Source organism: Rattus norvegicus, chromosome 8, assembly GCF_036323735.1.
Source record: "Rattus norvegicus strain BN/NHsdMcwi chromosome 8, GRCr8, whole genome shotgun sequence".
NCBI lineage: Eukaryota > Metazoa > Chordata > Mammalia > Rodentia > Muridae > Rattus > Rattus norvegicus.
The window spans coordinates 28727803-28755617 of record NC_086026.1 but is presented as its reverse complement, the minus strand read 5'-3'; the positions used below and the strand labels follow the sequence as shown (position 1 = coordinate 28755617).

Genomic DNA, 27815 nt, shown 5'->3' with positions numbered 1-27815 from the left:
GAGCCGAGGTTACGGTCTCGTCCTTTTCCTAACACTCGGGGGAGGCAGGCAGAAGGCCAAACTTCTGTTACAAACAGGTCTTTATTAAAGATGAGGAGGGGGCAGGAAAGGGGGACAGTGTCTCATCTGCCCACTGCTTTTGGCTATTCAGGGTAGGGAAACCCCCTTCTGCTCCACCCATGCCCCCCAAGATGGCACAACTGCATGAGGCTGAGGCATGGGGGCAGTGTGAAGAAGAAGGTTGGGTTCCAAGAAAAGAAAGTCTTTTTCCACAGCCCTAATAAATAACAGAAGGTTTGGGGGGGGTGCCCTAGGCACAGCCAAGGGAGACAGCATCCGGAACTCCAAAACCTGTGAACTGGGGCAAGCCCTACATAAGTAGGGAGTTGGAGGGTATGAGATGGTGCACCTGGGGGAAGGGCTAGAAGGGAAGGGGTGCCGCAGGACCCTGCTGTGGGGGAGCCTGCCCCCCCCACCCTCCAGCTGGACTCCGTGTTCCCGGGGAGAGACTGGATAGCTCTCCTTGGCTTTGACTTGGCTTTGACACGGGCGGTCCCCCATTGACTGGAATCATTCCCACCCACTCTCGGCAATTCTGAACGCCAAGGGCTCTTATTGGCTGTTTAGACACTGAACACTGGCCAGAGTAGCACCCTCTTGCTTGAGGAAGCTAAGAAGTGAGAGGTTCCCATAAACTTTTGTAAACTTTTGGGTTGAATTCTGAGAACTCGGAGCTCTCACTGGATAGGCAATGGCTAGTTAGGTCAAGCTTCAGCCGTTAAAAGGGCAATCCTAGGGACATGGGCCCAACTGGTTATTTTTGCCCACCCAGATGTCCCAGAAGGCCAAAGAGCAGCCAAGAGATTCCCTGCCTTGAAGCGTCCCTTACAGCCATCTTCTGACGCTGGACCTGGCTGGTTTGGAGGGCAGGGGCCTTTAGCACTCACGTGCCACACGCACGTATGGCAGGGAGGAAACGGGGGACACTGGGTAGATTTTAGGTGGTGGATCTCACAGCAGGTGGTCGCGGCTGGCAAACAGATAGGGGCTGAAGTTGTCACGGTGGAAAGGGGAGGGATGGAGTCCACTGAGGGTGTACAGGTCCCGTAGCAGGGGCGTGGGGAGCAGCAGCTTCCGGCCCCGCCCACCTCCCCCACCTGGGCCCCCGGGTCCAGGGGAGGAAGGCGAGGGACCCTGGCTGGGAGTCGGTGCAGGAAGGGGCAGCGGCAGAGGCAGGGGTGTTGGCTCAGACCTCAGTCGAGGGCGGGGCACACGGGGCGAGGAGCACATCGCTGGTGCCCTGGAGGACACACAGCTGGGAATCAGGTGGCCACGGCGGGCACAGTTCTGCGGCTCTGAAAGTGACAGTCAGAGATCAAGAGATTAGCAAACCTGGGAGGGTAGTACAGAAGCCCAGGCCAGATGAGACCTCCTCTACCCACCTGAAAGAGCCCCCTGATTACCCTCCACCCTTTACCCCTAACACACACACACGCACGCACGCACGCACACGCACACACGCACGCACACACGCACACACACACGCACGCACAATGCACGCACACACACACGCACACGCACGCACAACGCACGCACACACACACGCACACACACGCACGCACACACGCACGCGCACACACGCACGCACACACACAGACACGCACACACACAGACACGCACACACACAGACACGCACGCAGACACGCACACGCACACACATAACCACACACAACCCCAACACTTACTGGATGGGGTGAGCCGTGCCGGTGTCGAATGCGGCCTGCAGGTCTCGGGTTCCTGGGACAAAAAGTAAGAGGGGAGGGGCTAGAGGATCCCAGGAGCCCACAACTTGGTCAAAAATGTCTGATCAGCCAGACGCCACCATGGTAAACACAACAGAGATCTCCAGATTATTGATGCAAATTTGAGAGGGAGAGAGGAGTGTAGCCTTCCATTCAGTAAGGTTGCTTTCATCCCCAGGGCCGTGTGGCTCCTCTACCCCCCATCTCCGCAGACAATGATACCTCTGGCTTGACTTCCTACCTCCATGGGCCTCCTCCACCCACCACCCTCTCCAGCACGGAGTAACTCCTGGGCCCCCTTACCTGGGCCACACTTAACTTTTCGAGGGGGCTGTCCATGGTGGGGGCCTGGCTGAGGTCCTCCCAGGGGGAGAGCCTTCGACCAGAGAGGGGTCGGCTCTGGAAATTGTGCACAACACAGGTGACCTGGACAAGATAGACAGGAGCAGGTTGAGGACTGAGACCAACAACACAAAATTATGAAAACACCCTCTCCATTTTTTGGGTAGAAACTGAGGCTCGAATTTCCAGACACATACAACCTTTCTTGACAATTTAATTTTTTTTTTCGGAGCTTTGGACCGAATCCAGGGCCTTGTGCATGCTAGGCAAGTGCTCTACCACTGAGCTAAATCCCCAACCCCGACAATTTTACTTTTTACTTTTGATTGTTTGGTTGGTTGGTTTTTTTTTTTTTTTTTTTGAAACGGGGTCTCTCTGTGGCTAACCTGGAACTCTCTGCGTAGACCTGGCCTGCCTAGACTCCGACAGAGATCCATCTGCACCTTCCCCAAAGTGCTGGGATGCATGCACCACAATGCATGTGTTTGACATTCGGGATACTGCAATGATCTGGCATGGATATTGACCTTTTAAAACATTTTTGAGACTTACCTTTTTTTCTGTCTATATGTATTTTGCATGTATGTCAGTGCACTACTGGTGCCCCTGGTGGCCAAGAAGGCCAGAAGAGGGCATTAGATTGGCCTGGAACCTGAGTTACAAATGGTTGTGAGCCACCATGAGAGTGCTGGGAATTGAACCTAGATCCTCTTCAAGAAAACCAGTGCTGAGCCATCTCTCCAGCCCTGAATATCAATTTTTTTTACTATCTCAAAAGTATTATTATATTTTATTATCACTACTCACTGCATGGGAGGATCACCCACAACACGCGGCATTTGTGGGGGTCAAATGAAAACCTCCTGCTCTTAGCTCCTTTTACCCATCGGGACCCAGGGTGGAATTTAGGCTCGAATGGCAACTGCCTTTACCAGCTGAGCTTTCTCACCAGCCTTTCCCCACATGTTTGTCTATGAGTGGCTAAGTCGTGGCTCACTCCATGAAGACCTGGGTCCCATCTTCAGCACCACAAAAACAGGTCATTGATGGGACATAGCTAATCTCAGCACTGGGGAGATGAGGCAGGAGGATGAGAAGAACAAAGTTATGCTTGAATGGATAGTTAGTTCAAGGATAGCCTGTGCTTCACGAGAGCCTGTCTTAAAAACAAAACAAAACAAAACAAAACAGTCTTGCCAGGAGTGGTGGTGCACAACCTTAGACCCTGTACTTGAATGGCAGAAGGACACAAATCTCTGTGAGGTCAAGGCTAGCTGGTCTACTCATTTGCATTCCGAGTCAGCCGGGCCTGCATAGTGAGACCCTATAGACCAAGACGCCCTCAAACTCAAGAAATCTGCCTGCTTTTGCTACCCAAGTGCTGGGATTAAAGGGGTGCCACCATTACTGGCCAAAATATACTTTACAAATGTATTTAGGGGTCTTGGAAGGTGGCTCAGTGGTTAAGAGCACTGACTGCTCTTGTGAAGGATCTGGGTTCTGTTTCCTGAACCCTCATGGCACCTCACGACAATCTGCAACTCCAGTTCCAGTACACTCTTCTAGCCTCTTCAGGCACCACACACACACACACACACACACACACGTTCATGTTCACACTCACACATGATGCTCATACACGCACATGCATTAGCACACATATCTAATGCAGGTGAAACACACAAAATTAAAACTAAATAAATCTTTAACGCATTTTTCTATTTTTAAATGTATGGGTGATATTCGTGCAGGTGCATGTGGGTGTGTATGCGAGACCAAGAGTACACACATGCAGGTGTGTCCATGTGTTTGTGGAGGTCACAGATTGGTATGTATGAAAGGTGGGGGTCAAACTCTGGTATCATTCCTCAGGAGTGGTCCACCTTGCTTTTTGATACGGAGGCTCTCACTGGCCTGGAGCTCCAGTGTAGGCTGGCCGGTCAGTGAGCCCCAGGAACCATCCTGCCTCTGCCTTCCTGCTACGGAGATGGCAAGAACACCACTTCTGCCTTTTTTATGGGTGCTAGAGAACGGAATCAGATCCTCAAAATAATACCCTTCAGCATCCTTAAGCAATTCTGCCTCTTGTGTCAGGGACCAGATGAGAGGTCTTCATAGAGAGACTGGTGGGAAGGGGACTTACCAAAAAGGTGGCTATGGCTGCTCCAGTCAGAAAGCCAGCCAGCACGTCCGACCAATGGTTGCGATACTCTGCCACGCGGACCACGCCCACCAGGAAGGCGGGGCACAGCAGGGCCAGGCAGAGGGAAGGTTTCACTAGGCGAGAACCCTTCACGCGAAACACTAGGGTCACGTACATCTGTGGGATCCAAACCGATCAGAGGATTAATCCATGCCTTTCGGACCAGAGCATGGGAGGCTTGAAAGAGTCAGCTCCCCCCACCCCCGGAATGGCGCAGGGCTCCGCAGAGGTGAAGAGGTAGCCACGCAAGCAGAGAAAGAAGGGGTGCTTGGAATTGGGATGACAGTGGATCTGTATGCAGGTAGTGTGGCCAAAGCGCCAGAAAGGACGAGTGAGGACCTACGGAATATGCTTCCCGAGACAAGGAAAGATGCTCGCTGCATTAAAGCATGAATACAGAACCAGGGTGTCCAATCAGCGCCAAAGAGGCAGGTTCGAGAGCTCCAGAAATGGCCTCAGAACCTCAGGGAGCCACAGAAATTATCTAGGGCGGGGAGACCGGTGGCATCAGTCATTCCAGAGGCCGGAAAATGGAAGAAAACAAAGCAACAAAGCGCGGGAATAGAGGAAGGCAAGAAACCGAACTCATTTTAAAGGACAAGGGGTGTGACCAAATCAGCAAAGGGGAGGGGCGAAGGCCCCAGGAAGCGGAGTCAAAGCCCACAGGCTTAGTCTTCTAGCCATAGTCCAAGGCCTTCAACTTCTTAGCAACTCCAAGGGCCGGAGTACCAAAGGGCAGCGTCCAGGACAACAGGGGAGTAGTGAGGGAACTAGGTAGGGCTGAGATGCAACACGAGAGTGTGGCCTCAACCTTAAGGCTCCATTTAGCGGGCATGACCTCCTTTCCAGACTTTCCCCGGGTCAAACCCCCTCCCCCTTCCAGACCCCTGGCAGCTCCCCAGGGCCTCACCGCTGTATAGGTGACGGCGTAGGCGCACAGGGCCGCATCCTTGCAGGGGAAGGCGCGGCGTGCGGCGGCCACCAAGCTGGGACTGCCTGCACAGGCGCTCTGGTCGGTGACGAAGCGGTCAGGCCCTGGCCGGTCAGGAGACGGTGGTGGGCAACCCAGGGCCGTGTAGTTGGGGCGACATACCGACAGGAAGTGAGGTGTGGGGTTACCGGTCACCACTTGTCCCGCATTTGCAAAGATGGTCGTGGTGAAGAGGCCAAAAGAGTACACCCCTGGTAATGGAGAAGAAGGAGGTCATGCCCCTTCCACTGGATTCCTCCCGAGTGTCCTACACGGCTCCATTAAGCCCCTTGTCTGTCTCTTTAAATTAAAACATAAACGGGGCTGGGGATTTAGCTCAGTGGTAGAGCGCTTGCCTAGGAAGCGCAAGGCCCTGGGTTCGGTCCCCAGCTCCGGAAAAAAAAGAACCACAAAAAAAAAAAAATTAAAACATAAACAACACAGGTGGCACTCGGGAGACAGAGGCAGGCAGATCTCTGGGCGACCTATCTGGTCTACACAGTGAGTTCCAGGACAGCCAGAGCAATACAGAGAAACCCTCTCTCGGGGAAAAAAATGTTTTAAACATTTATTAGGGGTATATTTGTATAGGCATCGTTATGCTTTGTGTGGAGGTCGGAGGACAGACAACCTGAGGTATTTAGTTCTCTTCTTCTACCACAGGCTATGGAAATCTAACTCAACGTTGTCAGGCCTGGCACCAGGCTCCTTTAGATCAGTTGCCCGTCTCCGTTGTCTTGCTGGGATGGTCACTCAAGCCAATTTGGAGCCCTGTGATGACTAGGCTGAAGTCCCCTTACCTTTGGTGCCACCACAGCCCCTCTCCGCCCCCACCTAGTATATATCTATAGTCTGTCTCTAAACAATATCCTATGTCTGGGCAGGCTCCATCACGGCTACTCTGGGACCCCTTAGCAGCATTGCATCATGAGTTTGGGACCTGCTAGAAAGACCTTATTGGAGTTTCTGGGATTTCTGCTCTCCTTCCCCTTCTCTTCCTCTTACATTTTTTTAAAAGAATTATGTTTATTTGTGTGTGCTTATGTGTGTGGAGGTCAGAGGACAACTTGGGCCAGACCTATATGTCTGTTCTTCTAGTATATAGGTTCTAGGGGTTGAACATCACCCACTGAATCTTCTGACCACCACGCTCCTTTCTCCAATGCTCCTCCCCTCCAGACAGAGTCTAGCAATGTGGCCCTGACTGGCCTTAAGCTACACACACACACACACACACACACACACACACACACACACACACACACGGCTAGGAATTTTCAACCTAGCTTGAACTTTTTAAAGATGATTTACTTATTCTTTTCATGTGTATGGATGTGTGCCTCTATGAGTTTGTGTGCACCACATGCATGGGGGTGGCCACGGAGGCCAGGGCCAGGCAAATCCCCTGGAACTGAGTCATGGCCAGTTATGAGCTGCCATGAGGGTTCTGGGACCTGAACTCTGGTCCTCTGCAAAAGCAAAAGGCACTCTCCACCACTGACCCAGCCCTTGGCCAGAACTTTGAATGTTGAGTTTATAGGAATGGGCCAACCCACACGGCTCTCTTCCTTTCTTTCTTTCTTTCTTTCTTTCTTTCTTTTGAGATACTGACTCACTTTGTAGCCCAGGCTAGCTTCCAAACTTGAGATCTTCCAGCCACAGCCTCCCAAGTACTGGGGTTACAGATGTGTACTGCCACACAGGCCGGAACGCTGTGTGTACACATGCATATGCATATTGTGGAGCTAAGAGGACAATTCCAGTTGCCATCTCTCTGACACCTTTACATCTGGTTTGAGATAGAGCTTCTCACAGGCCTGAAATTTTGCCAAGTAGGTCAGATTGGGTGGCCCGAAGCTTCTGTGACTCCACCTGTCTCCACCTCCCATCTTGCCATTCCTGGGACAACAGATGTGTGTCATCTCTGGCTTTTAAAAAAGATTTTCTTTTATTTATGTGTGTGTGTGTATGTGTGTGTGCGTGCGTGTGCACGTGCATGTACATGCATGCATGTGAATATCTATGTGCATGAATGCATGCATGCATGTATCTATGTCTGTACATGTCTATTTCTTTCTTTCTTTTTTTAAAGATTTATTTATTTATTGTATATAAGTACACTGTAGCTGTTCTCGTTACAGATGGTTGTGAGCCACCATGTGGTTGCTTGGATTTGAACTCAAGACCTCTGGAAGGGCAGTCAGTGCTCTTAACCACTGAGCCATCTCTCCAGCCCTTTTTTTTTTTTTTTTCCGGAGCTGGGGACCGAACCCAGGGCCTTGCACTTGCTAGGCAAGCGCTCTACCATTGAGCTAAATCCCCAACCCACATGTCTATTTCTTCGTGTATGTGTCTATGTATGTGTGCAGGCCTGTATCTATGTGAGGGTACATCCATGTATCTATAATGTATGTGTCTATGAATGCAGCCATGTGTGTGTGCAGGCATTTGTGTGTGTGTGTGTGTGTGCGCACGCGCACGTGCACATGTCTGTGTCTACTTATGTGTGTGCATATATGTATACGTGTGGGTGTGCACCATATCTTGAGTGCAGTCAGAGGACACGAACTGCTTCTCTCCTGTGACCACGTGGGCCTGGATAATCGAACTCACATCGAGCTTGGTGGCAAGCACCTTACCCACTGAGCCATCTTGGTTCACTGGCCTGAGATTCTTTTGAGGGTGGAACTGGACTATATTCCTTTGTCTCTGAACTCACCTCCCTCCCCAAGACCATTGGACCGACCCCCAGGCTGCATTTCTCACCCAGGAATCGGACCAGCCTCCGCAGTGGGGGACTGAAGCGGCAGCAGGCCCCGGACACAATGGTGCTTTCCCCACTGACAGGACTGGCGGAGGGTGGCGCAGGGAAGAAGGCACGGGCCAGTTCCCCCAGAAGGATCTGTGGACAAGACCAAGATGGCGTTTTCCTGGACTTCAAAGGCCAGGGCTCCACCAGCCCCAACCCGGCCTTCCTGCCTTGTTCGAGGTTTTACTCCCTGGCGTTCAGACTGGTGCCCCACACCATCTCACCGTGAGGGTGGGCCCAGCAGTGACCAGGGCATAGATGAGGGCGGGGGGTGCTCGGCTGGCAGCCTCGGGCCCAGGGTACGGCTTGGCATAAGCGCTGTCGTAGCAGAAGAAGCCCTGCGTGTGCACGGGGAAGGTGTCCGTGAACTCCAGGCGGTACGCAAGAAGGATGACGATGCCCAGCAACACAGACTGCATGCAGCCAGTCAGGGACCGGAGAGAAGCAAAGAGAGACAGGACAGGAGGAGGTCAGAGGCCTTGAGGTCAGAGACAGAGACAAGGAAATGGAGAGAGATGGAAGGGGAGGGAAATTGGAAGATGGATATTGAAATCAGAGGAGAGGAGGGAAGGAAAGAGTTAATACATTTTAAACTTCCCAACCACTGTGGCAATGTGCCCTGTTTTCTTGTTTCTGTTTTGTTTCTGTCCTGTTTTTGTTTTGTTTTTGAGACAAGGCTTCATTTAGCCAGTATAACTTAAAATTCACTATGGAATTGGGCCTGACTCCTGATCCTCCAACCTCTACCTCCCTAATGCTGGGGTTACAGCTGTAGGTCAGTACACCTTGTTTATTTAGGGTTGGGGATAGAACCCAGGGCTTTGTGCAGGCTAAGCAAGTCTCTGCTCACTGACCCACACCCTCGACCCCATTTTTTATTTATCTATTTATTTACCTATGATTCTTAGATGATCTCATTATGTGTCTGGGGCTGGCATGGAAATCACAGACGTTTTTGTTTTATTTGAAATAAGGTTTCCACAGCTGGCCTGGAACTCACTATGTAGACCAGGCTGGCCTGGAGTTGGCCAGAATACACCTGCCTTTGCCTGCCACCTGCTGTGATTAAAGGTGTGTGAGCACACCTGGTTTGTTTGTTTGAGACAGGATCCCATCCACAGTCCTAGCTGGCCTGACCATGTATAAGGCCTGGCCTTGAACTTGCAGAAATTCTGTGGCCTCTGCCTCCTTCTCCCGAATGTCAGAATTATAAGTCTGCATTACCATGGCTGTGCCCTGCGATTTTTTCTTCCTCTTTTTGTCTTTATCTTTTTTTTAAAAGACAGTCTCATGTAGCCCAGGCTGGCCTTAACTTCCCTGAAATCTTTCTCCTTCAGCCACCCAAATGCTGAGGTCACACATATGTGCCCCCATGCCCTGTTAATTACGCACATTGTAGAGATGAAGAAACTGAGGCCCAGGCATGCAAAGTTCCAAACTGTGAATGGATTGGGGCAAAATGGGGCCAGAACCAGAGAGGAATGCTTCTGATTCCAATCCTGCCACCACACCTCAAGAGAGACGGGTAGCAGCAGAAGTTCTGAGGTAATGGGGTGGAAGAGGTCCGACAGCCAGAGGCAGGAGTGACTAGAGCCAGGAAGGAATGTGGGGAGATTCATATATATATATATATATATATATATATATATATATATATATATATATATATATGAAAGAACTAGGCCAAGAGCAGGGAGACAGGCTAGGCAGGGACAGAGGGACAAAGGGACAGAGGGACAGAGCCCGTTCTCAGAGTGGCTCTGAGGTTCTCACCTCCACGAAGACAAAGCAGGGGATGATGGAGAAACTCCGCTTCAGGTGAGGTCTCCCTCCAGCCATGGTGACACCTGGGCCTGTGGAGGGAAAGGAACGGGAACTCTGGGGCCACATCACTGAGTAAATGAAGCTTCATAGAATTCTGGGTCTGCTCTTTAACCTGGCCACGCTCAGCAACCGGACCCCACCTTACTGGCCCCTGATCCTGCTCACTGGACTTCCCTGCCTCTTCCCAGGGCTCTGAGGTCTACCAGAGAGCTAGCCTTTTTTTTTTCTTACATGTATTACATGTATTACATGTGTTACATGTATTCTTTGTTGAGTCTCTGTGCACGTGTGCCACACAGCTCATGTGGAGGTCATGCTGGAGGTCAGATGGCAACCTGTACAAGTTGGTCTCTCAGAAGGTTCTACAGTGACCTCTTCTCTCTCTCTTCAATTAAAGAAATTCCACAGACCCCATTTATGGGAACCTCTATTCAGCCTTTAGAGAAGGGGACTCTCTCCTTGGTCCCCTCTGTCATATTTTAGGGAACTTCATCTTCTTTGCCCAGGAGATCCCATGCTTCTTACCCTCTCCCTTCTCCAAGTCTCTTCCACCATGGCCTCCACATCCCCCTCCCTGTCCCCATGGGCTGTGGTATCTGGTGTGGGCTGATAGCCAGATACTCCCTCTCTCCCAGCTGCTTCGCACCCCCCATCCTCCCAGGCCAGCTGCCTCTCCAGTCTCCTCTCACTACCCCTCCCCCACACCTAACTTCAGTTCCCAAAGCATCAGTAGCCAATACAGTCATGCCAGTGTGTACCCAGTGACTCCTGTCTCACCTGTGAAAGTGCCCTAGGGCTTCCGACAGGCATCCACCTCCACCACCACCAACTCACAGACACTCCTTGAGGTCAGCAGGGCAAGGACACTCATCTCCATTGCACCGATGTGGAAATTGAGGCCCAGGCAGGTGAGGGTGGGCACTGTACATCCAGGGCTCCATTGAGGCCTACTCCACAGAGTGACATGTTGGAGTGAGGGTCACCACAGGTCTCAGATGTACAGAGTCACCCATATGAGCACTCCCACACAAGATATAACCCAGGCAAGGCTTCCATCCCAAACACCACACACGGGGACATCTCAGAACATGACATCCCTCCATTTCACAGCAAGAGCCAAGCATACTGTGTGGGGTGCCTGTTTCATGCTGAGCAAACCAGATTTGCTCATTCACACAAATCCCCAGTACTTCTAAACACACACACACACACACACACACACACACACACACAGTTTGCATACGGCCTGTCATAGACACCCACACGGATGGAACATACTCCCTCAAACACGCAGTCAGAGAGGCACACAGAGAGACACCCCAGCCCCCCACAAATCCTTGCCCTGATACAGTCACCCCCATAGACTCAAGGCTGCTAACCACTTAGAATCACAGAGTCACTCCACACAATGAGACTCACAGAATGGGTCACAGAGTCACACCCCCAGTTACAAGGCGCTCAATGACAATCACACACATGAACACCCTCTCCACAGTCATAGGAGAGACAGCCTGCCACCCACAGCCTCAGCCACATGGTCAGGTAGGGATATATGTGACTTGCAGCACACACAAAAGGCACGTAAGAGCAGACACCTGCCAGATTGCAAAACAGTCACACAACATCAGAAGGAACACAACAGTAACTACAAAATGACAGACCACACAACTAGACACCAACACACACACACACACACACACACAACACACGGAGTACATGTTTTCTCTCTCTCTCTACACACACACACACACACACACACACACAGACATTCAAAATCAGTGGACACACCCGAACCCATCACAGCCAGACAACCACACAACCAGTTACACAACCACACACCGACAAGGGGCAGCTACACCATCATTCATCCACAGCCACCCTCGCAGCACTGTGGCCTGGCTCTTGAGGTCCCCGGTGGGGGGGGGTCCCCTTCTCCAGGTTCCCCTCCCCCAACCCCATCTAAAGCCCTAGATCACCGCCTCCCCTCCCCCTAGCTGCCCTCCCCTCCGCAATGGACCCGCAGGGAAGGGATCGGAAAGACCCACGTCCATGGTATGGTCCTGCGTGTCCAGGATGGGCAGCCCCCGGGCTAGAAAGAGGGGTCGCCCACGCTTCTCCCTCACCCTGTCTAGGCCGCCGCCGCCTGAACCCTCGCTCCCTCTAGACGGTCCCGGCGCCGCAGAACAGTCAGACAGATCGCTGGTCAGGCAGGCGGACAACGAGAAGAAGCCTGGACCGCCGGACTTGCCGCTCCGCGCAGACTCCGTGGCCGAGGCAGGGGCGGGGCCACAGGGTGCCTTATTTGCATAACCCAGTGGGGCGGGGGCAGGAGCCATCATTTGCATAACCCGTGGGGGGCGGGCCCAAGTCTCTTCTTCACCAGGTGGGCGGGGCCTTTGGGTCTCATTTGCATAACACAGAGGGGCGGGGAGTTGTGAGAATAACGGGGCAGGGCTATATGACGTTCATTTGCATAACTCAATGAGGCGGGGCAGGACGCGTTGGCAGAGATTTGAAGGGAAAAGAATGGAAATAGAGAGTAAGGACAAGGTAGGATAGGCTGAGGGAAAAGAGGAGCTCAGCCTCTTCAAAGAACACCCTCTGGCACACCTCTTCTCCATTTGGCATCCCAGATCCATTTTTGTGTTTGAGACAGGGTCTCACACAGATTAAGCTACCAGCTCAAGCTCCAGTTTTCTTTGTAGCCAAGATTAGCCTTGAACATTGGGTCCTCCTGCCTCATCTCCTTGCGTGCTGGAATTTCACACCTGTTCCACCACATCTGGTTTGAATGATGGGGTTGGAACGCAAAGCTTCCTGCATGCTAGGCAAGTATTGCCCTGATTTTGTGTTTTTAAGTTTTTTAAGTTGCATTTATTTGCTGGGCAGTGGTGGCCACACGCCTTTAATCCCAGCACTTGGGAAGCAGAGGCAGACAGATCTCTGTAAATTCAGTGCCAACCTGGTCTACCGAGAGAGTTCCAGGACAGCCAGGGCTAGAGAAACCCTGCCTTGGAAAAAAAGGTTTTAAGAACATTTATTTATTGGGGTGTGTGTCGGTGTGCATTTATAGGTTGGAGGACAACTTGCACGAGCCAGTTCTCTACCACCATGAGGGTCCCTAGGATCAAACTCAGGTCTTCAGACTTGGCAGTAAGTGCCTTTACCCAGTGAGCCATTTGGCAGGCCCACTTTGATTTTGAGACAAGGTCTTCTGTAGCTCAGGCTGGTCTCATACTTGGCTGTGTTAACTTTAAAGTGACCTTCCTTCCACCTACCTCCCTAGTGCTTGTATCACATACATGCCCAACTAATACACCCTAAATCTTGATCACTGTCCACACATCCTGAAAAGTGCCTCCTTTGAGATACCAGAGTTATCTGGGGTTGGCATGGGGAGGACCCCAGACTCTTGAACCAGCAGGTGCAAAAGTCCAGGGTGGACGAAGGTCTCAGCTAGTTTATTTTCTCTCTGGAGGGGTCTTCAGGGCAAGCAGTCCCAGCTGCTCAAGCTATGGGGAGAGAAGGTAGGTCGTGGTCTGGTTTGAACCAGGAGAACTCAGGGTTGCCAGCCAGGGACCAAATGCCCAGGTACAGTGCTAGCCTCAAGGCCTACACTGTGGGAATCACAAGTGGGCCAGATGGTAAGGGATGGAGAGGGGTTGAGTAGGGTCTGTACCGGGAGGGTAGGATCCGCTCTTGCTGAAAGGTCTCTCCCAGTCAGAATCGGAGTCCCAGGAGGGGCACTGAGAACTCTGGCACTGGTGTCCTTTCTGGCCTGTGGGAGAGACATGCCATCCTGGCCCTTCAGGTCCTCAATATGACCCTCTAGCAACTTCAGAATATGAGCTCCACATCTCTTGAGATGAAACCTCACTGATTTATCATCCAGACACACGCATCCCTTGGTTGACCCAAAGTAATACCAAATTATATCAATGATTCTCAGCACCCACAGGGTGGCTCACAAGCCTCTGACACCTTTTTCTGGCCTGAGGCACTAGGCACAGATCTATGGAAAACGCCCACAAACATAAAATAAAATACATCTAAAAAATTCCTATAGTGCCAGGAATGGTGGCTCACATCTGTAACTCCAGAATGGGGGGGTGGTGGATGTAGAGGGGATGGGAATTCAGGTCATTCTTGAATACATAGTGAGTTTAAATTAATCTGGGCTATGTGAGATTATATCTCAAAAACAGAAAGAAATTCTCACAGATCCTAAATGTGACCCCAAAGTAGCTTGCTCATGAAACACCCATGGATTTGAGGTCCTCTTTCACCCACCCCCTAATTTCTGGGGTTCTGCCTTCTTCGAAATCTCAACCAGTTCCTCAGCTTTCTAAGGTAGCCTTGGAACCCCAACCTATGTGACCCTCTTAAAGGTGGCCTCATACACGCGGGGCTGGGAGTGATCCCCCCCATTACATCCGGCTCCTCACCCCTGAGACTGGAAGCCTTTGGTCTGGTGCCCATGGACAAAGCAAGACAGTCGATGGAGCTCTGCAGACTGTGAACAGCAGACCTGTGGGGAGACAGAGAGACAGGGCCCCAAGAGATGTTGGGGTATCCGGGGTACCCCTGAATCCTCGCTAGGGCAAGGGCAGCTGTAGAAAGAATGATTCCTAGAAGTAGGAGGGATTAGAGCCAATTGAGTTCCAGACGCAGCCGGGAGAGAGGCAGGTCAGAGGAGGGTTAGGGGTCAGAGGTCACACCGGAAGCTAGCCTCACCATATGTCACTCAGCTCCTTCTGGAGGTCATCCTTCCAGCAACCACCGCTGTCTGCGGGCACCCCCTCAGCCTCTGGCCATGAAGATGAGTCACATGCCTGCTGCTTCATCTTGGTAAGAACCTGGTTCGGGAGGGGGTTTGGGGGAGCAAGTGATTAGACACGCAAGTAATGATGACCATAGGAAAAGGTAATCATGATGTAGCACATCAATTCCAGGCCGTATCGACAGTATGGAACCCTCAGGGAGCACAACTTTCCGATCCGGGAGGAATCGCAGCTATTACACCCGTTATATGGAGGGGCAAATCGAGCCCGGAGAGGCAAAGTGATTTGCCCATAGTCACACAGCATTAAGTAGCAGAGCTGGGCTTTGAATTCTGCCTCCTAGATCGAGTTCAGAGGTGGAAGCCGGAGGAAGCGCCTCTTGGCCCGCTGTCCCTCAGGCACTCGTTTTCTCAGCTCACCTTGCGGCACTTCACCTGTGTTTTCTGCATCTTCTGGATATTCAGGAGATTCTCTGAGATCTCGTCCTCCTGGTTCTCTGTTGGGGAAGAAGGCTCAGTGAACGGGGAAAGCAGGGTAGCCCCACATCCCTTCCAGGCTGTGCGCTTCCAGGAACTCACGGAGCTTCTGATAGATGAAAGTCACCTCTTCCCGCACCAGCTCCAGTTCCTCCCACAGGAACTTCTTGCTGAAGGGAGAGAGGAGCCTAAACCCAGACCCCGGGCCCATTCCCCAGGCCTCCATACCCTCCCACGCCCCCACTTCTCAGCACACCTACAGCCACAGGTTCCTCCCACCGCCCTAGCTCCTACTAGGGCATCAGGCTCTACCCACCACCTGAGGCCCAGCCCACAACCTCAAAATGGGTCCACAGCCCGAAGCTCCACCCAGTGCAAGGCTCCGCCCACAGCCCCAGGCTCCGCCCACAGCCCCACCTTTCAGTCTACTTTCTCTTTCCTGGATCTTCCCAGGGTTGTTTTCTCTTGACTTTACTCTCCAGTCTCTCGGCCTCCCTAGTCTTCTGATTCCCTGCCTCCTTCCCCATCCCACCTCCATCCCGCAGTCTCCCTAACCTTCTAGGTCCCTTAGCCTCCTCAACACCTACTCTCTAGCCATCTATATCCTCTGAGCGTCCTTTCCTGTCCCTGTGTTGTGTCCCCTAAGCCTTCCACTTCCTGCTCCATTAAGTTTCTTCAATGGTGGCCTGCTTTCTTGAAACCTCTACGCTGCCTTCCTGCCCACACCCACCTGTCCCGGATCTCCTGGGCCAACAGCTGCAGGCAGCGAGTGGTACGGGACCGTTGCAATTCCTCACCTTCCTTCAGTGTCTTCTGCAACCCCTGCAGGCCTTGAGCCAGGGCCCCATACAGCTCGTGTTGGGTCTGCTCTTTGCTCCACTTACGGCCATCCTCTCCTTGGCGACTCGTGGGGTTCAGCACTTCTGTAGAGATGGTGGGATATCCTTGGTCTTACTTGTGCGTACATGGGTCTATGTGCATGTGCATGTTCACGCATGTTCGCACAGGTGTGTGCACCGGTATACAGGCTGTGCATGAGGTAGGGAGGTAATTCCTCTCCACCTTGTCTTTTGACACGGGGTCTCTTACGGAACCCAAAGCTTGAAGGTTAGGGTAGACTGGCTAACAAGAGAGCCCAGGAGTCTTCTTGTCTCCAACTCTGAAGAACCCGGGATTAAGTGTGCCCCGCTGACCCCGGCTCCCCCCACCCCCAATCTGAGTTCTAGAGATGAAATCAGGTCCTCCTGCTTGCACGGCAAGCATCTTAATAACAAAGCTATCTCCCCAGCCCTAAAACAGTTTTAATTTTTAAAATTACTTATTTTTATTATATGTAGCTTGTGTTTGGTGGGCATTTTGCCTGGTACCATGGAGGTCAGAAGAAGGTGTCCTATTCTGGAACTGAAGTTATAGGTGGTTTTGGCTACTGCGTGGATACTGGGAACAGAACCTGGATCATCTGCTCGAGCAACCAGTGCTCTTACCTGAGAAGCCATCCCTCAGCCCGGGGCTTCTGTTCTTAGTTTTTATTTCCCAGACAGAATCTCCAGCCTGGGCTGACTTTCAACTCCCTAATTAGATAACCTTGAATGATCCTCTCCTAAGTGCTGGGATTGCAGGCACACACCACCTGGTCCACTTTTATTCGAGGCTGAAGATGGAACCCAAGACTTCATAAATGCTAGGCAAGTGTCCTACCAACTGGGGCCCCACCCCAAAAGGGGAACTGATGTGGGCCTGAGGCTAGCTTTGACCCCAGCCTTTTAAGCTGTTCCAGCCTTGACCTGGAACTTATTTTCCAGCCACCACAAATTTCCTCAGACCCTGGCTCCGTCTCACCCTCACCTTCGAGCTGCTGGATCTTGATCTGTTGCAGACAGCTCTCCTTCTCCAGCATGGTTACGGAGTGGTTCAGGAACTCGAAAGCCTGGAGGGACAGGAGGTGAGGTCCTGGAGTGGGGAGCAGGATGAGAACAGGGGTGCAGAAGGTGGAGAGGACTCACCTTGCTCTGAGCCTGCAGCTGGGTCCTGAGGGACTCCAGTTCACATCGCAAGAGCTTCTGAGAGTCAGGAATCAGCATGGTGTTCTTAACTGTGGGCAGAGGAAGGGTGAGAGCCATGGCTGAGGTAAGATCAGGGCAGAGATGGGAGTGACAGAGGAAGTAGAGGGGCAGGCCTAGGGCAGGAGACCTCCCCTGAAGCGTTGAATAAACATGGGCCTTAGTACTGGAGAAGAAGAAAGTGGAAAGTGGCCCCGCAAGGTGGCTCTGTATGTGGTGCTTGCCACTAGGACAGGTGACTTGAGCTTGATCCCAGGGACCCACAAGGTAGGACAGAGCCAACCCTGCTAAGTTGTCCCTGACCTTCAGTGTATGTGCCATGGCAGGGAGTAAGTATAGAAGTAAAAACTAAGTGGGGATAGGAACCCAAATGTCTTCCCCGTCCAGTTTCACGCTCACCTTTTACTTTGGAAGAGCTGGGCTCCAGGGATTTCTGGGGCAAGAGGAGAGCAGTGTGATAATGTGTTCTTAGATAGTTTACCTTATCGCAGCTCTACCCAGAGGGTAGGGCAGGAGTGGTTCTCCTGAGTTCCGGTTATCCCAAATCAGGCAAAACTGTGTCCATCCACGACCCCTACCCCCAAATTCATCATCTGCACATGCTCAGAAGTGCACTGTGCGCTTCATCTCTATGGCTATGGACTCTGGGTTGACCTCGACAGAAAGCAGATGCCAGGCTGTCCCTGGTTTGATGTTTCCCCTTTGGAGTACAGGACAACAACTACAGCAATGTCTATAATAAAAAACCGCCAGCACTTGCTTGACACACCACAAACTGTGTTTGTTTGTTTGTTTGTTTGAGACAGGGTTTCTCTGTGCAGCTCTGGCTGTCCTAGAACTCACTGTGTAGACCAGGGTGGCCTCAAACTCAGAGATCTGCCTGCCTCGGTCTCCCAAGGGCTGGGATTAAAGGTGTGCACCACCACCACCCAGCCACGAGCTGTGCTTAAACACAATGAGCCATATAGACACACAATTTGAGTCACTAGGATGAGTCTCACACAATAAGAAACCATATATGCAAGGCCCTGGGTTCAGTCCCCAGCTCCGAAAAAAAGAAGGAAAAAGAAAGAAAGAAAGAAACCATATAGATACAAAACCAAGAAAAACCAACCAATTAATCTAACAAACAAACAAACAAAAACCACAAAAATTCAGAAATCCTCTCATCTGACGAGATACACCAATGTACTGGTCTTTCAGAGACCTAAGACTTCATTCCAGCATTTCTGTTTTCTGAGGTTGAGGTGGCCTACAACCACTTAAAACTCCAGCTCCAGGATACCCAATGTGTTTTTCTGGCCTCCACAGACACCTTGCACTAAAGTACACACACACACACACACACACACACACACACACACACACACACACACACACACGGGAGGCAGTAGCTAGTGGATCTTTGTGAGTTTGAGGCCATCCTGGTCTACATAGTAAGTTTTGGAGTTTGTTGTTGTTGTTGTTGTTGTTGTTGTTGTTGTTGTTTTTAAAAAGGCATAATGTTCTTGAAGAAGACCCAATTATCTAGGTCAGAAGGTTCACAACTACCTACCTGAATTTCAGCTCTAAGGATATAATGCCCTCTTCTGGCCTCTCAAGGAATTGCACTCATGTGCACAAATACACACACACACACACACACACACACACACCTTCAAAAAAATGAAAATCAGGCCAGGCAGTGGTGGCGCACCCCTTTGATCCAAGCACTTAGAAAACAGAGGCAGGCACATCTTTGAGTTCCAGACCATCCTGTTCTACAGAATGAGCTCCAGGACAACCAGGGTTGCACAAAGAAACCCTGACTCAGAAAACAACTAACAAAGACATAATGTCTCCATCCTAGAATCCTAGCATTCAGGAGATACAGGCATAAGAAACAGGAGTCAAACCCAGCTTTGGCTACAGAGCAAATTCAGAGTCAGCTTGGGCTACAGCAGACACTGTCTCATGATGAACAAGCAAAGACGCGCAAGTAGGATTCCTCCGGGTCCTTCCACCCTCCTTCTGGAGGCGCTGTTCTAGGTGCTGAAACCGAGCGCAGTCCCTGACCTGGAGACCCTTCCCTATGCTCCACAGTAGTACACGGAAAGGTCATTCTTAGTTTAAAGGGGGTTCTCTGAGTAGGGGTAACCTTGACTATGCTGTGGTTCCTCTTCACAAGTTCCTGGTCATGACATTGGTCCTTGCTCAAGTCTGAGTTGGAATAGGATGTAGCCTCCTGAGGCTGAGGTGCTGAATCCCACTCCTTCTGCCAGGCCACAGACTTCACTGCTTGTTCAGAAGCAGTGTTTACGATCTCAGGCTCCAAGGTCGTGGACCAGTGGGTCATACAGTCCAAAGCCTTGTCTGAGGAGGACCCTATGGGGACAAAGTGTTTCTTCAGGGACAAGAGAAAGAGATGTGTAGTTGGCAGCCCCGCCCAGGCCCCTGAATGTCTACCAGGCTCTCCAAGAGGTGGTGAGTACTTGCCCCTCTCCTTAGCAGGCCAAGATGTGATGGAGAGTGAAGGAGATGAGCAGAGATGAGAAACACAGTAGTCAAAGTCCCGGGGTAGGCCAGCCAAAAGAGGGTCACTGCAGAAGGGGGATGGGAGGAGCTCTGAGACCAGTCTCTAACTCCCAATCCTTTTATTTTTAACTATATATTATTTTGAGACGGAGTCTCATGTAGTCCAAGCTGGCCTCCAATTCATTAGGTAACCAAGGATGATCTCAAACTCCTGATCCTCCATCTTCTACCTCCCTGGTGGCTAGGATGTGTCACTGTGTCCAGTTTATACAGTGCTAGGGACGGGACCCAGCTACACGCTAGGCAGGTGCTCTAACAGCTGAGAATCAGCCCCAGACACCTAACCTCTTTAAAGTCTCCACAAAGAGACTCCTCAGAGGTGTTCCAGCCAGAATCTTTTCAGTATTGGAGGAGTGGAAGTCAAATGGAAAAGGTAAACTCAAACATAGAGGTGGGGTTGGGTTATGAAATCAGACTTCCACATAAAGACATGAGGCCTTGGAGGGCTGGAGACAGGGCTCACAGAGTAAAGTGTTCGCTGCCATGCCTGGCAATATGAATGGATGCCGAATGATCAGCTTAAAGGTGGGAGGAGAGAAGAAACAACTCCATAAAGTCGTCCTCTGACATGTGTGCCATGACACATGCGCACTTAAGACATACCTCACGCACACACAAGAGTAACAATTGTTTATATTAGAATGGGACATAAAGCAGTCACTGCCTTTAATCCCAGCACTTGGGAGGCAGAGGCAAGCAAATCTCTCTGAGTTCGAGGCCAGCCTAGTCTACTTAGTGAGTTCCAGTCCAGTCAGGGCAAGAGACTCTGTCAGAAATGCCTTTTTTTGAAAAAAAAAAATGGCTTGGGGCTGAAGAGATGGCTCAGTGGTTAAGAGCACCGACTGCTCTTCCCGAGGTCCAGAGTTCAAATCCCAGCAACCACATGGTGGCTCACAACCATCTGCAATGAGATCCAATGCCCTCTTCTGGTGTGTCTGAAGACAGCTACAGTGTACTCATATATAATAAATAAATAAAATATTTTAAAAATGGCTTGAAAGTTGGTTTAGCTGCTTTTCCTGAGTACCCAAGTTCAATTTCCAGCACCCATATGATGGCTCACAACCTTCTGTGTCTCCAGTACCAGAGGACTTGATGCCCTCTTCTGACCTCTACAGGCACTGGGCACGAAAGCAGTGCCCAGACAAGCAAAACGTTAATACACAAAGACAAAATTTAAAACTCTGAAACAAACATAAAGGACAGGATGTGGCAGTCCATCCCTTTTAATCCCAGCACTCAGGGGATCCCCGAGTTTCAGGCCAGCCTTGTCTACAAAGCTAGTTCCAGGCCAGCCAGGGCTACACAGTGAATGGGGGGGGGGAATATATACTTTATTGGGCTACCCTGATTACAGATTTAGTCCAGCGCTTGGTAAACAAAAATTTGTTCTAGAATGTCACCTGAGGACCACAGATACCCTAGAAGATTAGAACCGGAACGAAAGAGGAATTTCAGAGCTTCACCAACAGAAGGTCCCCAACCGTGCCTGCCCTCTCCCAACCCCAATTGAATCTTCGGCTGTCCCCTTCTCCTGAGAATTCTTCGAGCGAGGGGGCGTAACCATTGCTATTAGCCCGGCCCCTTGTTCTGTCAATCTAACAGCAACAGTCTCCCAATCCCCTCTTCCATCCCCACCTACTACCGCATACCACCTGTTCATGCTCTCCCATCAGGGACCACGAAGCCAGTCCCCAGCTGTGACGCTGAAGTTTTGATCCCCCGAGGACACCATCGTTGGAAAACGCGGGGAGGCCAAAGGTGGAGTCACAGAGAAGGGCGTGGTCCTCCCTTAAGCCACGCCCGCCCTCTCCGGGTAAGCGCGGAGCTCATTGGCGCCTGAATTTCTTCGGTGTGACTGAAGTTCGGGGAGGCGAGATGATTCCCGAAGTCAACTGGGCAATCCCTAAGTGGGCGAGTCCAGAGGAGACGGAGCTGTGATTTTATTGGCTTCTGGCTGTCTGGGAGGTGGGGCGAGGCCTGAGGGGCGGAAGAAAACCTGGGAGGTCTCAGGCCAGCCGGAGCTGCACTGGAGCTGCTGGGGCTCTTGGTCCCTTCACCTGACCTCCGGTGCTCCAACGGTGGGATCAGATGGGGGGGGTCCGGGGGTGCTTTGGGATGTTTCTAGAATATCTCAGGTTTCCGGATGAGGGCTCTTGAATGTCTGCAGAGCTAGGGTAATCCCTGAAGACCTAGGAATGTGAACTTGAGCTGCTGGGATTCAAGCTTCTGGGGTACAGTGGACATTGGTGTGTAGAGAGAGCCTTTTGTTCTAGGATTTGGGTTTTGAGGCAAGGCGTCCTGTGTCTCTGGTTGGCCTCCACATCCTGACTCTCCTGTCTCTACTTTTGTGCTGGAATGACAGGAGAGAGCCAGAGCCTGTTTTATGAAGAGCTGAGGATGGAACGCAGGACTTCCTGCACGTGAGGCAAGCGCCTTGCCCCCTGAGCCACTAGCCCAGCTCCAGCCTGAGATGTTTGTTTACATATTGAGAGATAGCCTCACTGTATCTCAGGCAGTCCTCAAACTCAGTGATTTTCCTGCACCATCCTTTGATATATTGGGATTACAACTGTGAGTAACCAGGCCGTTTCTATGTTTTTAAACACTTTTTGGAATTGAATCTTTTTCTAACCTTGAGCTAGAAAACTGGCAATCCCCGTCTCCGACTTCCAAGTGTTGGGGATTTACAGGTATGAGTCTTCGTGGTGGGCTGAGATTTTTTATTATTATTATTATTACTATTATTTTGCAAGTATGGAGGAGAGAATGTGAGGCCAACACCAATGAAGTCCATGTTCTCAGAGCCACAATTCCAGCCCCAAGCCTGAGCCCAGATGGACTGGTTGGGCCTGAGATTTTCTAGGGACTATTTTGGTCTTGCAACTGCCTTTCTCAGACTATTTTCTCTCATCTTTGCACCAGTGTGAGGCTAGCCCTATGCACTCTGTACCAAGGCCTCAATGCTAGTGGGCAAAGGTTGAAGGTTAAGCTGAGTCACCGCTGCTTCCTTCCCAGGGCGGCAGAATGGAAGAAGGTGAGGACCCAGGAAGTCTGATTAAAGTGATCCACTTGCTGGTCTTGTCTGGTGTCTGGGGCATGCAGATGTGGGTGACCTTTGCCTCAGGTAGGGACCCTCCAACCTGTTATTTAGGACTGAATGGGAGGGGGATCCAGAAATGTCCTAACGGGTGATTGTGGCCCTCCGCCTCCCAGGCTTCCTGCTTTTCCGGAGCCTCCCGAGGCACACGTTTGGACTTGTGCAGAGCAAGCTCTTCCCAGTCTATTTTCACGTCTCCTTGGGTTGTGCCTTCATCAACCTCTGCATCTTGGCACCACAGCGGGCCTGGATCAACCTCACGCTGTGGGAAATCAGTCAGGTATGAGGATTTGAGGGTCCCCGAGAGAGAGAGAGAGAGAGAGAGAGAGAGAGAGAGAGAGAGAGAGAGAGAGTATGTTTGGATGTGTACATTTATATGCACATGATGTGTACAGTCATATATAGAGAGAGACCAGGGGTTGATGTTAGGTGTCTTCCTCTAACATATATATATATATATATATATATATATATATATATATATATATATATATATATGACTTCTTTTGAGACAGGCTCTCTCTATGTAGCCTTGGCTATCCTAGAATTCACTCTGTAGACCAGAATGGCCATGAACTCAGAGATCAGCCTGCCTCCGCCTCCTGAGTGCTAGGATTAAATGTGTGTGCCGCCACCACCCGGCTTATTTATTTATTTACTTATGTTCCTCTGAGACAGGGTCTCTACAAAGCCCTGGCTGTCCTGGAACTCACTTTGTAGACCAGGCTGGCATTGAACTCACAGAGATCCACCTGCTCCTGCCTCCCAAGCGCTGGGATTAAAAGTTTATACACCCCCCGCCCCACCCCCCACTTAGCTCGTTTATTTATTTATTTATTTGGAGACAGGGTCTCTCGTTGAGTCTGAAGCCCTCGATGATTTGGTCAGACAAGCCGGCAGGAAATCTCCAGGGAGCCCTCTAGCTTTGTCTCCCCAGCATTGAGATTACTGACCTGAGCCTCCACACCTGGCTTTTTAACATGGGTGTTGGGCGATTGGACTCAGGTCCTCATGCCTACATGGCAAACCCTCCCCCAACTGGATCTCTCCAGCCCTTTAGTTGATGCTGTTTTTCAGTGCTGGAGATAAAACCTAGAGTCTTGCATATGCTGGGCATGTGATCTGCAAGGGTATTGAACCCAGCATGTGGAAGGTGAGTTTGAACTTCTGATCCTCCTGGCTCCTGAAATCGCAGGCATGTTCTACTACCCATAGTTTTATGAAGCGTTGGGAATGAAGTGTATGCCAGATGGGTTCCTTACCAAATTAGCTCCATCGTCCGCGAAAATCTTTTTTAAGGTTTGTTTTTATTATTTTCCTTTTTCTCTGTTTCCCTGGCTGTCACTCAGAGGTCCACCTGCCTCTGTCTCCCGAGTGCTGGGATCAAAAGTGTCCGCCACTGCCACTGGGCCTTTATTACTCTCATTTATGTCTGTGTGTAAGTATGCACGCACGTGTGGGTACCCGCCAAGGCCAGAGGTGACAAATTCCCCTAGAAGTGTCATTCCAGTTAGCTGTGAGTGCTAGGAATGGAACTCAGCCTCTGCGAGTAGTATGCCCTCTTAACTGATGAGCTATCTCTACACCACTAAAGGGATAGCCCAGGCTAGCCTCAAACTTGTGATTCTTCTGCTTCCAGTTCTCCAGGGTAGCCTACTGGCAGAAATGCTTCTTTTTCCTAGCGAAGATGGAACTGGTCACTGGGTATCCTTGGATGGCGCACACATCCTGCATAGCTACCCCAGCAGCCAATCTTCTCTGTCCAGCCTTATCTTCCCCACTAGCTCCTATTTCCTCTCTGCCCAATAGCTGGGCCTCCTGCCAAAGCGGAGTGACTCAGCTGAGCCGAGGCGCTGACCTCCGTTCATTGTTTAAAAACTAGACAGACTGGGAATTTAAGTCTCCCCACTCCTGTCTATGCATTCCCTCGGCCACAGTGTAAGGAACAACGCCTCCCATCTCAGCTTTCTCCACCCTCTCTCCCTCTGCTCTCAAAGTGTTCAGATGTGGGCGGGCGAGACCTCATGTGTGTTTCGAAGGTAACCCATCAGTCTCACGGGGTGGTATACATATCCACATGTCACCCCAGGAGGCGGGAGGTTGCCAAAGTTCCAGGCCAGCCTGGACTATATAGTGAGACTCTGTATCAAACAACAACAAAAACTAGGCAAGTCTAGTGGTTCTTACCTTTACTTCCAGCATGCTGGAGGCAGAGACAGAATTTCTGTGAGTTCAAGACTAGCCTGGTCTACATAGAGAGTTCTAGGACAGTCAGGGCTGCAAAGAGAGACCCTGTCTCAAAACAAAAGCAAAACAAACAAAAACAAAAACAATTAAGTAAAAGTAAAAATTTAACTAAAAAGAACAAGGCTGATGTAATGGAGACACCTATATCCTCACTTGGGAGGTAGAGGTCAGGAGTTCAAGGCCAGGATCAGTTGCACAGGAAGTTTGAGACCAGCCCGAGCTACGGATATCCTGTCTCAACCTGTTCCCTCCAAAAGAATAATCTCCTAGAGATCAGAGAGGGTTAGGGGTAACTGGTATTCTCCAGGTGTTTAATTCATTTCCTGTTAGTCCAGTGTCCCTTCCGTGGGTCTGAGATGGCATCACAAAAGAGATTGGCCCCATTTTAGGCTGTGTGTTTGGGCATGGAGAATCAAAGGAAATTAATCTTGTCTGTCTCAATTTGGGGAGAGAGGATGGGTAATCCCATCCTAACTATTTGGGAGGCTTGAGCATGAGGATTACAAGTTTAGGTCAGCTTTGGCTACACAGAGAGTTCCACTCCAGCCCAAGCAACTTAGTGAGACCTCGTCTCGAACTGAAAACAGCGGAGGCTGGGGGATGACTCGGACAGAAGAGTGTTTGCTATGCAAACATAAGACCCAGGTTTGAATCCTCTGCATCCATTCAAATGACAAACACAGAGGTGGTACCCAACATGGGAGGAGGTGGGACTCAAGGGTGAAGACAGACAGGCTCCTGAAGCTCCTTGGCCAACCAGTCAGCATAGCTTCATGAGGCGGTTCCAGGACCAATGAGGGACAGACACTATCTTAAAAACTAAGGTGGGTGGGTTAGCAAGCTGTCAAGCCTGGTGACAATCTGAGGTTGATCCCTGAGGGTCTACATGGTGGAAGAAGAAATATGACTCCCTTAAACTGTGGTCCAGTCTGCACATACATACTATGGCTTACACACACACACACACACACACACACACACACACACACACACACACGCAAGTAAATAAATTCAATAAAATAAAAAACAGAAAATAAGGGGGTTGGGGATTTAGCTCAGTGGTAGAGCGCTTGCCTAGGAAGCGCAAGGCCCTGGGTTCGGTCCCCAGCTCTGAAAAAAAAAAACAGAAAATAAGAGCTTGAAGGGGCTCGAGACCCCATATGTACAACAATGCCAAGCAACCAGAGCTTCCAGGGACTAAACCACTACCCAAAGACTATACATGGACTACCCTGGACTCTGACCTCATAGGTAGCAATGAATATCCTGGTAAGAGCACCAGTGGAAGGGGAAGCCCTTGGTCCCGCCAAGACTGAACCCCCAGTGAATGTGATTATTGGGGGGCGGGCAGTAATGGGGGGAAGATGGGGAGGGGAACACCCATGTAGAAGGGGAGGGGGAGGAGTTAGGGGGATGTTGGCCTGGAAACTGGGAAAGGGAATAACATTTGAAATGTAAATAAGAAATACTCAAGTTAATAAAGAAAAAAAAAAAACAGAAAATAAGAAAACAGAAAGCCCAAAAGCATCTTCTGCCCTCTGCAAAAACACACACACCTGTGAGCAAGCATTGCACACACATGAACACACACCCCTGCGAGCACACCTTGCACACACATGAACAAGTGCATATACAATATCTGCACAAGAGGAAAGAGGGCAGGGCGTGTAGCTCAGCAGTGGGACACTTTCTCTTTGACCGAGGCCCCAGGATCAATCAGTTCTCAGCTCTTGTTTTGAAGAAGTTTTCAGTGTTTGGGGAACAGCAGCAGAACAGATGAGAAAAGGCTGTAGGTAGATTCTTTCCTAGGGACTGCTGTTTTCAGGAAACTCTGGACTGTGAGGATGCAGGCATGCTCTCTCGGGTCCCTAAGCTTCACCCCCCTCACCTTACCTCCCTGTCACTGTCCTCAGCTTACCCTACTGCTTCTGAGTCTCACACTGGCTACCATCAATGCTCGCTGGCTCGAGGCTCGCACCACAGCTACCATGTGGGCCCTGCAGAGTATAGAGAAAGAGCGAGGCCTGGGGACAGAGGTGCCAGGCAGCCTCCAGGGCCCTGACCCCTACCGCCAGCTGCGGGAGAAGGACCCCAAGTACAGTGCTCTCCGGCAGAAATTCTTCTACTACCATGGCCTGTCTTCCCTCTGCAACCTGGGGTGTCTGCTGAGCAATGGTCTCTGCCTTGTGGGCCTCGCCCTGGGGCTCAGGAGCCTCTAACATGGGCCCTGTGTTTCAATAAATGTTTCTTTGGAGATGGTTGTGGTCATTTTTTTCACCCCAGGAGAAGCCAGGGTGTGTGTGTGTGTGTGTGTGTGTGTGTGCTTGTATAGTACTCAGAGCCTCAAGTTGCCCCATTCCTGCTGCCTGACACATTGGAGTATGAGCTATTGAAGTTCCAGCATATCTCCTCTAATAGTGACCATATATTGTGTGCCTTCCATATACCTGGCTTAGTTCTAACCATTGCGTTCCTGTGTGTTACTACAGCAATAGCAGGCTCCCACCTCCCAGGCACAATCATGTTTCCTATCCTGCTGACACTGGGAGTGACATCATGACTTGCTTTGGCGGATGAGATGTGAGCAGAAGTGGCATGTCTTTATAAGAAGTGTTTACAGGCTAGTA

General features: G+C 50.8%; 3 protein-coding genes across 24 annotated transcripts; 1 reads left to right on the top strand and 2 right to left on the bottom strand.

The window, feature by feature from the left end:
- Positions 1 to 62: 62 nt before the first annotated feature.
- Positions 63 to 12831, bottom strand: Plppr2 (phospholipid phosphatase related 2). 7 transcript variants are annotated; one of them, XM_063265053.1, is made up of 10 exons: positions 12074 to 12831; positions 10728 to 10897; positions 9900 to 9979; positions 8351 to 8604; positions 8084 to 8219; positions 5258 to 5529; positions 4288 to 4464; positions 2106 to 2228; positions 1746 to 1797; positions 63 to 1355 (listed from the first exon to the last, which is right to left on the bottom strand). In XM_063265053.1, exons 4-10 carry the CDS (start codon positions 8543 to 8545, stop codon positions 1012 to 1014), a joined length of 1299 nt encoding a protein of 432 aa, XP_063121123.1. In that variant the 5' UTR covers positions 8546 to 8604; positions 9900 to 9979; positions 10728 to 10897; positions 12074 to 12831; the 3' UTR covers positions 63 to 1011. The 7 variants fall into 7 exon arrangements, with proteins under 7 accessions (XP_063121123.1, XP_006242690.1, XP_063121124.1 ...); XM_006242628.5 differs by having other exon boundaries at positions 8351 to 8539; XM_063265054.1 differs by having other exon boundaries at positions 8351 to 8464.
- A 140-nt stretch (positions 12832 to 12971) lies between these two features.
- On the bottom strand, positions 12972 to 21630 carry Ccdc159 (coiled-coil domain containing 159). Of its 15 annotated transcripts, none has more exons than XM_063265048.1 (13): positions 21494 to 21630; positions 19743 to 19846; positions 19405 to 19631; positions 17667 to 17700; positions 17211 to 17299; positions 17053 to 17134; positions 15938 to 16130; positions 15310 to 15377; positions 15151 to 15227; positions 14685 to 14806; positions 14396 to 14478; positions 13630 to 13728; positions 12972 to 13462 (listed from the first exon to the last, which is right to left on the bottom strand). In XM_063265048.1, the coding sequence occupies exons 1-13, from the start codon at positions 21502 to 21504 to the stop codon at positions 13458 to 13460; spliced, it is 1194 nt and encodes a 397-aa protein (XP_063121118.1). In that variant the 5' UTR covers positions 21505 to 21630; the 3' UTR covers positions 12972 to 13457. The 15 variants fall into 15 exon arrangements, with proteins under 15 accessions (XP_063121118.1, XP_063121117.1, XP_063121119.1 ...); XM_063265047.1 differs by having other exon boundaries at positions 19713 to 19846; positions 21497 to 21626; XM_063265049.1 differs by having other exon boundaries at positions 21497 to 21626.
- A 79-nt stretch (positions 21631 to 21709) lies between these two features.
- Tmem205 (transmembrane protein 205) lies at positions 21710 to 27446 on the top strand. Of its 2 annotated transcripts, none has more exons than NM_001106804.1 (4): positions 21710 to 22534; positions 22860 to 22968; positions 23058 to 23221; positions 27102 to 27446. In NM_001106804.1, exons 2-4 carry the CDS (start codon positions 22869 to 22871, stop codon positions 27405 to 27407), a joined length of 570 nt encoding a protein of 189 aa, NP_001100274.1. In that variant the 5' UTR covers positions 21710 to 22534; positions 22860 to 22868; the 3' UTR covers positions 27408 to 27446. The 2 variants fall into 2 exon arrangements, with proteins under 2 accessions (NP_001100274.1, XP_006242683.1); XM_006242621.5 differs by having other exon boundaries at positions 21897 to 21922; positions 27102 to 27442.
- The last annotated feature ends 369 nt before the right edge of the window (positions 27447 to 27815 follow it).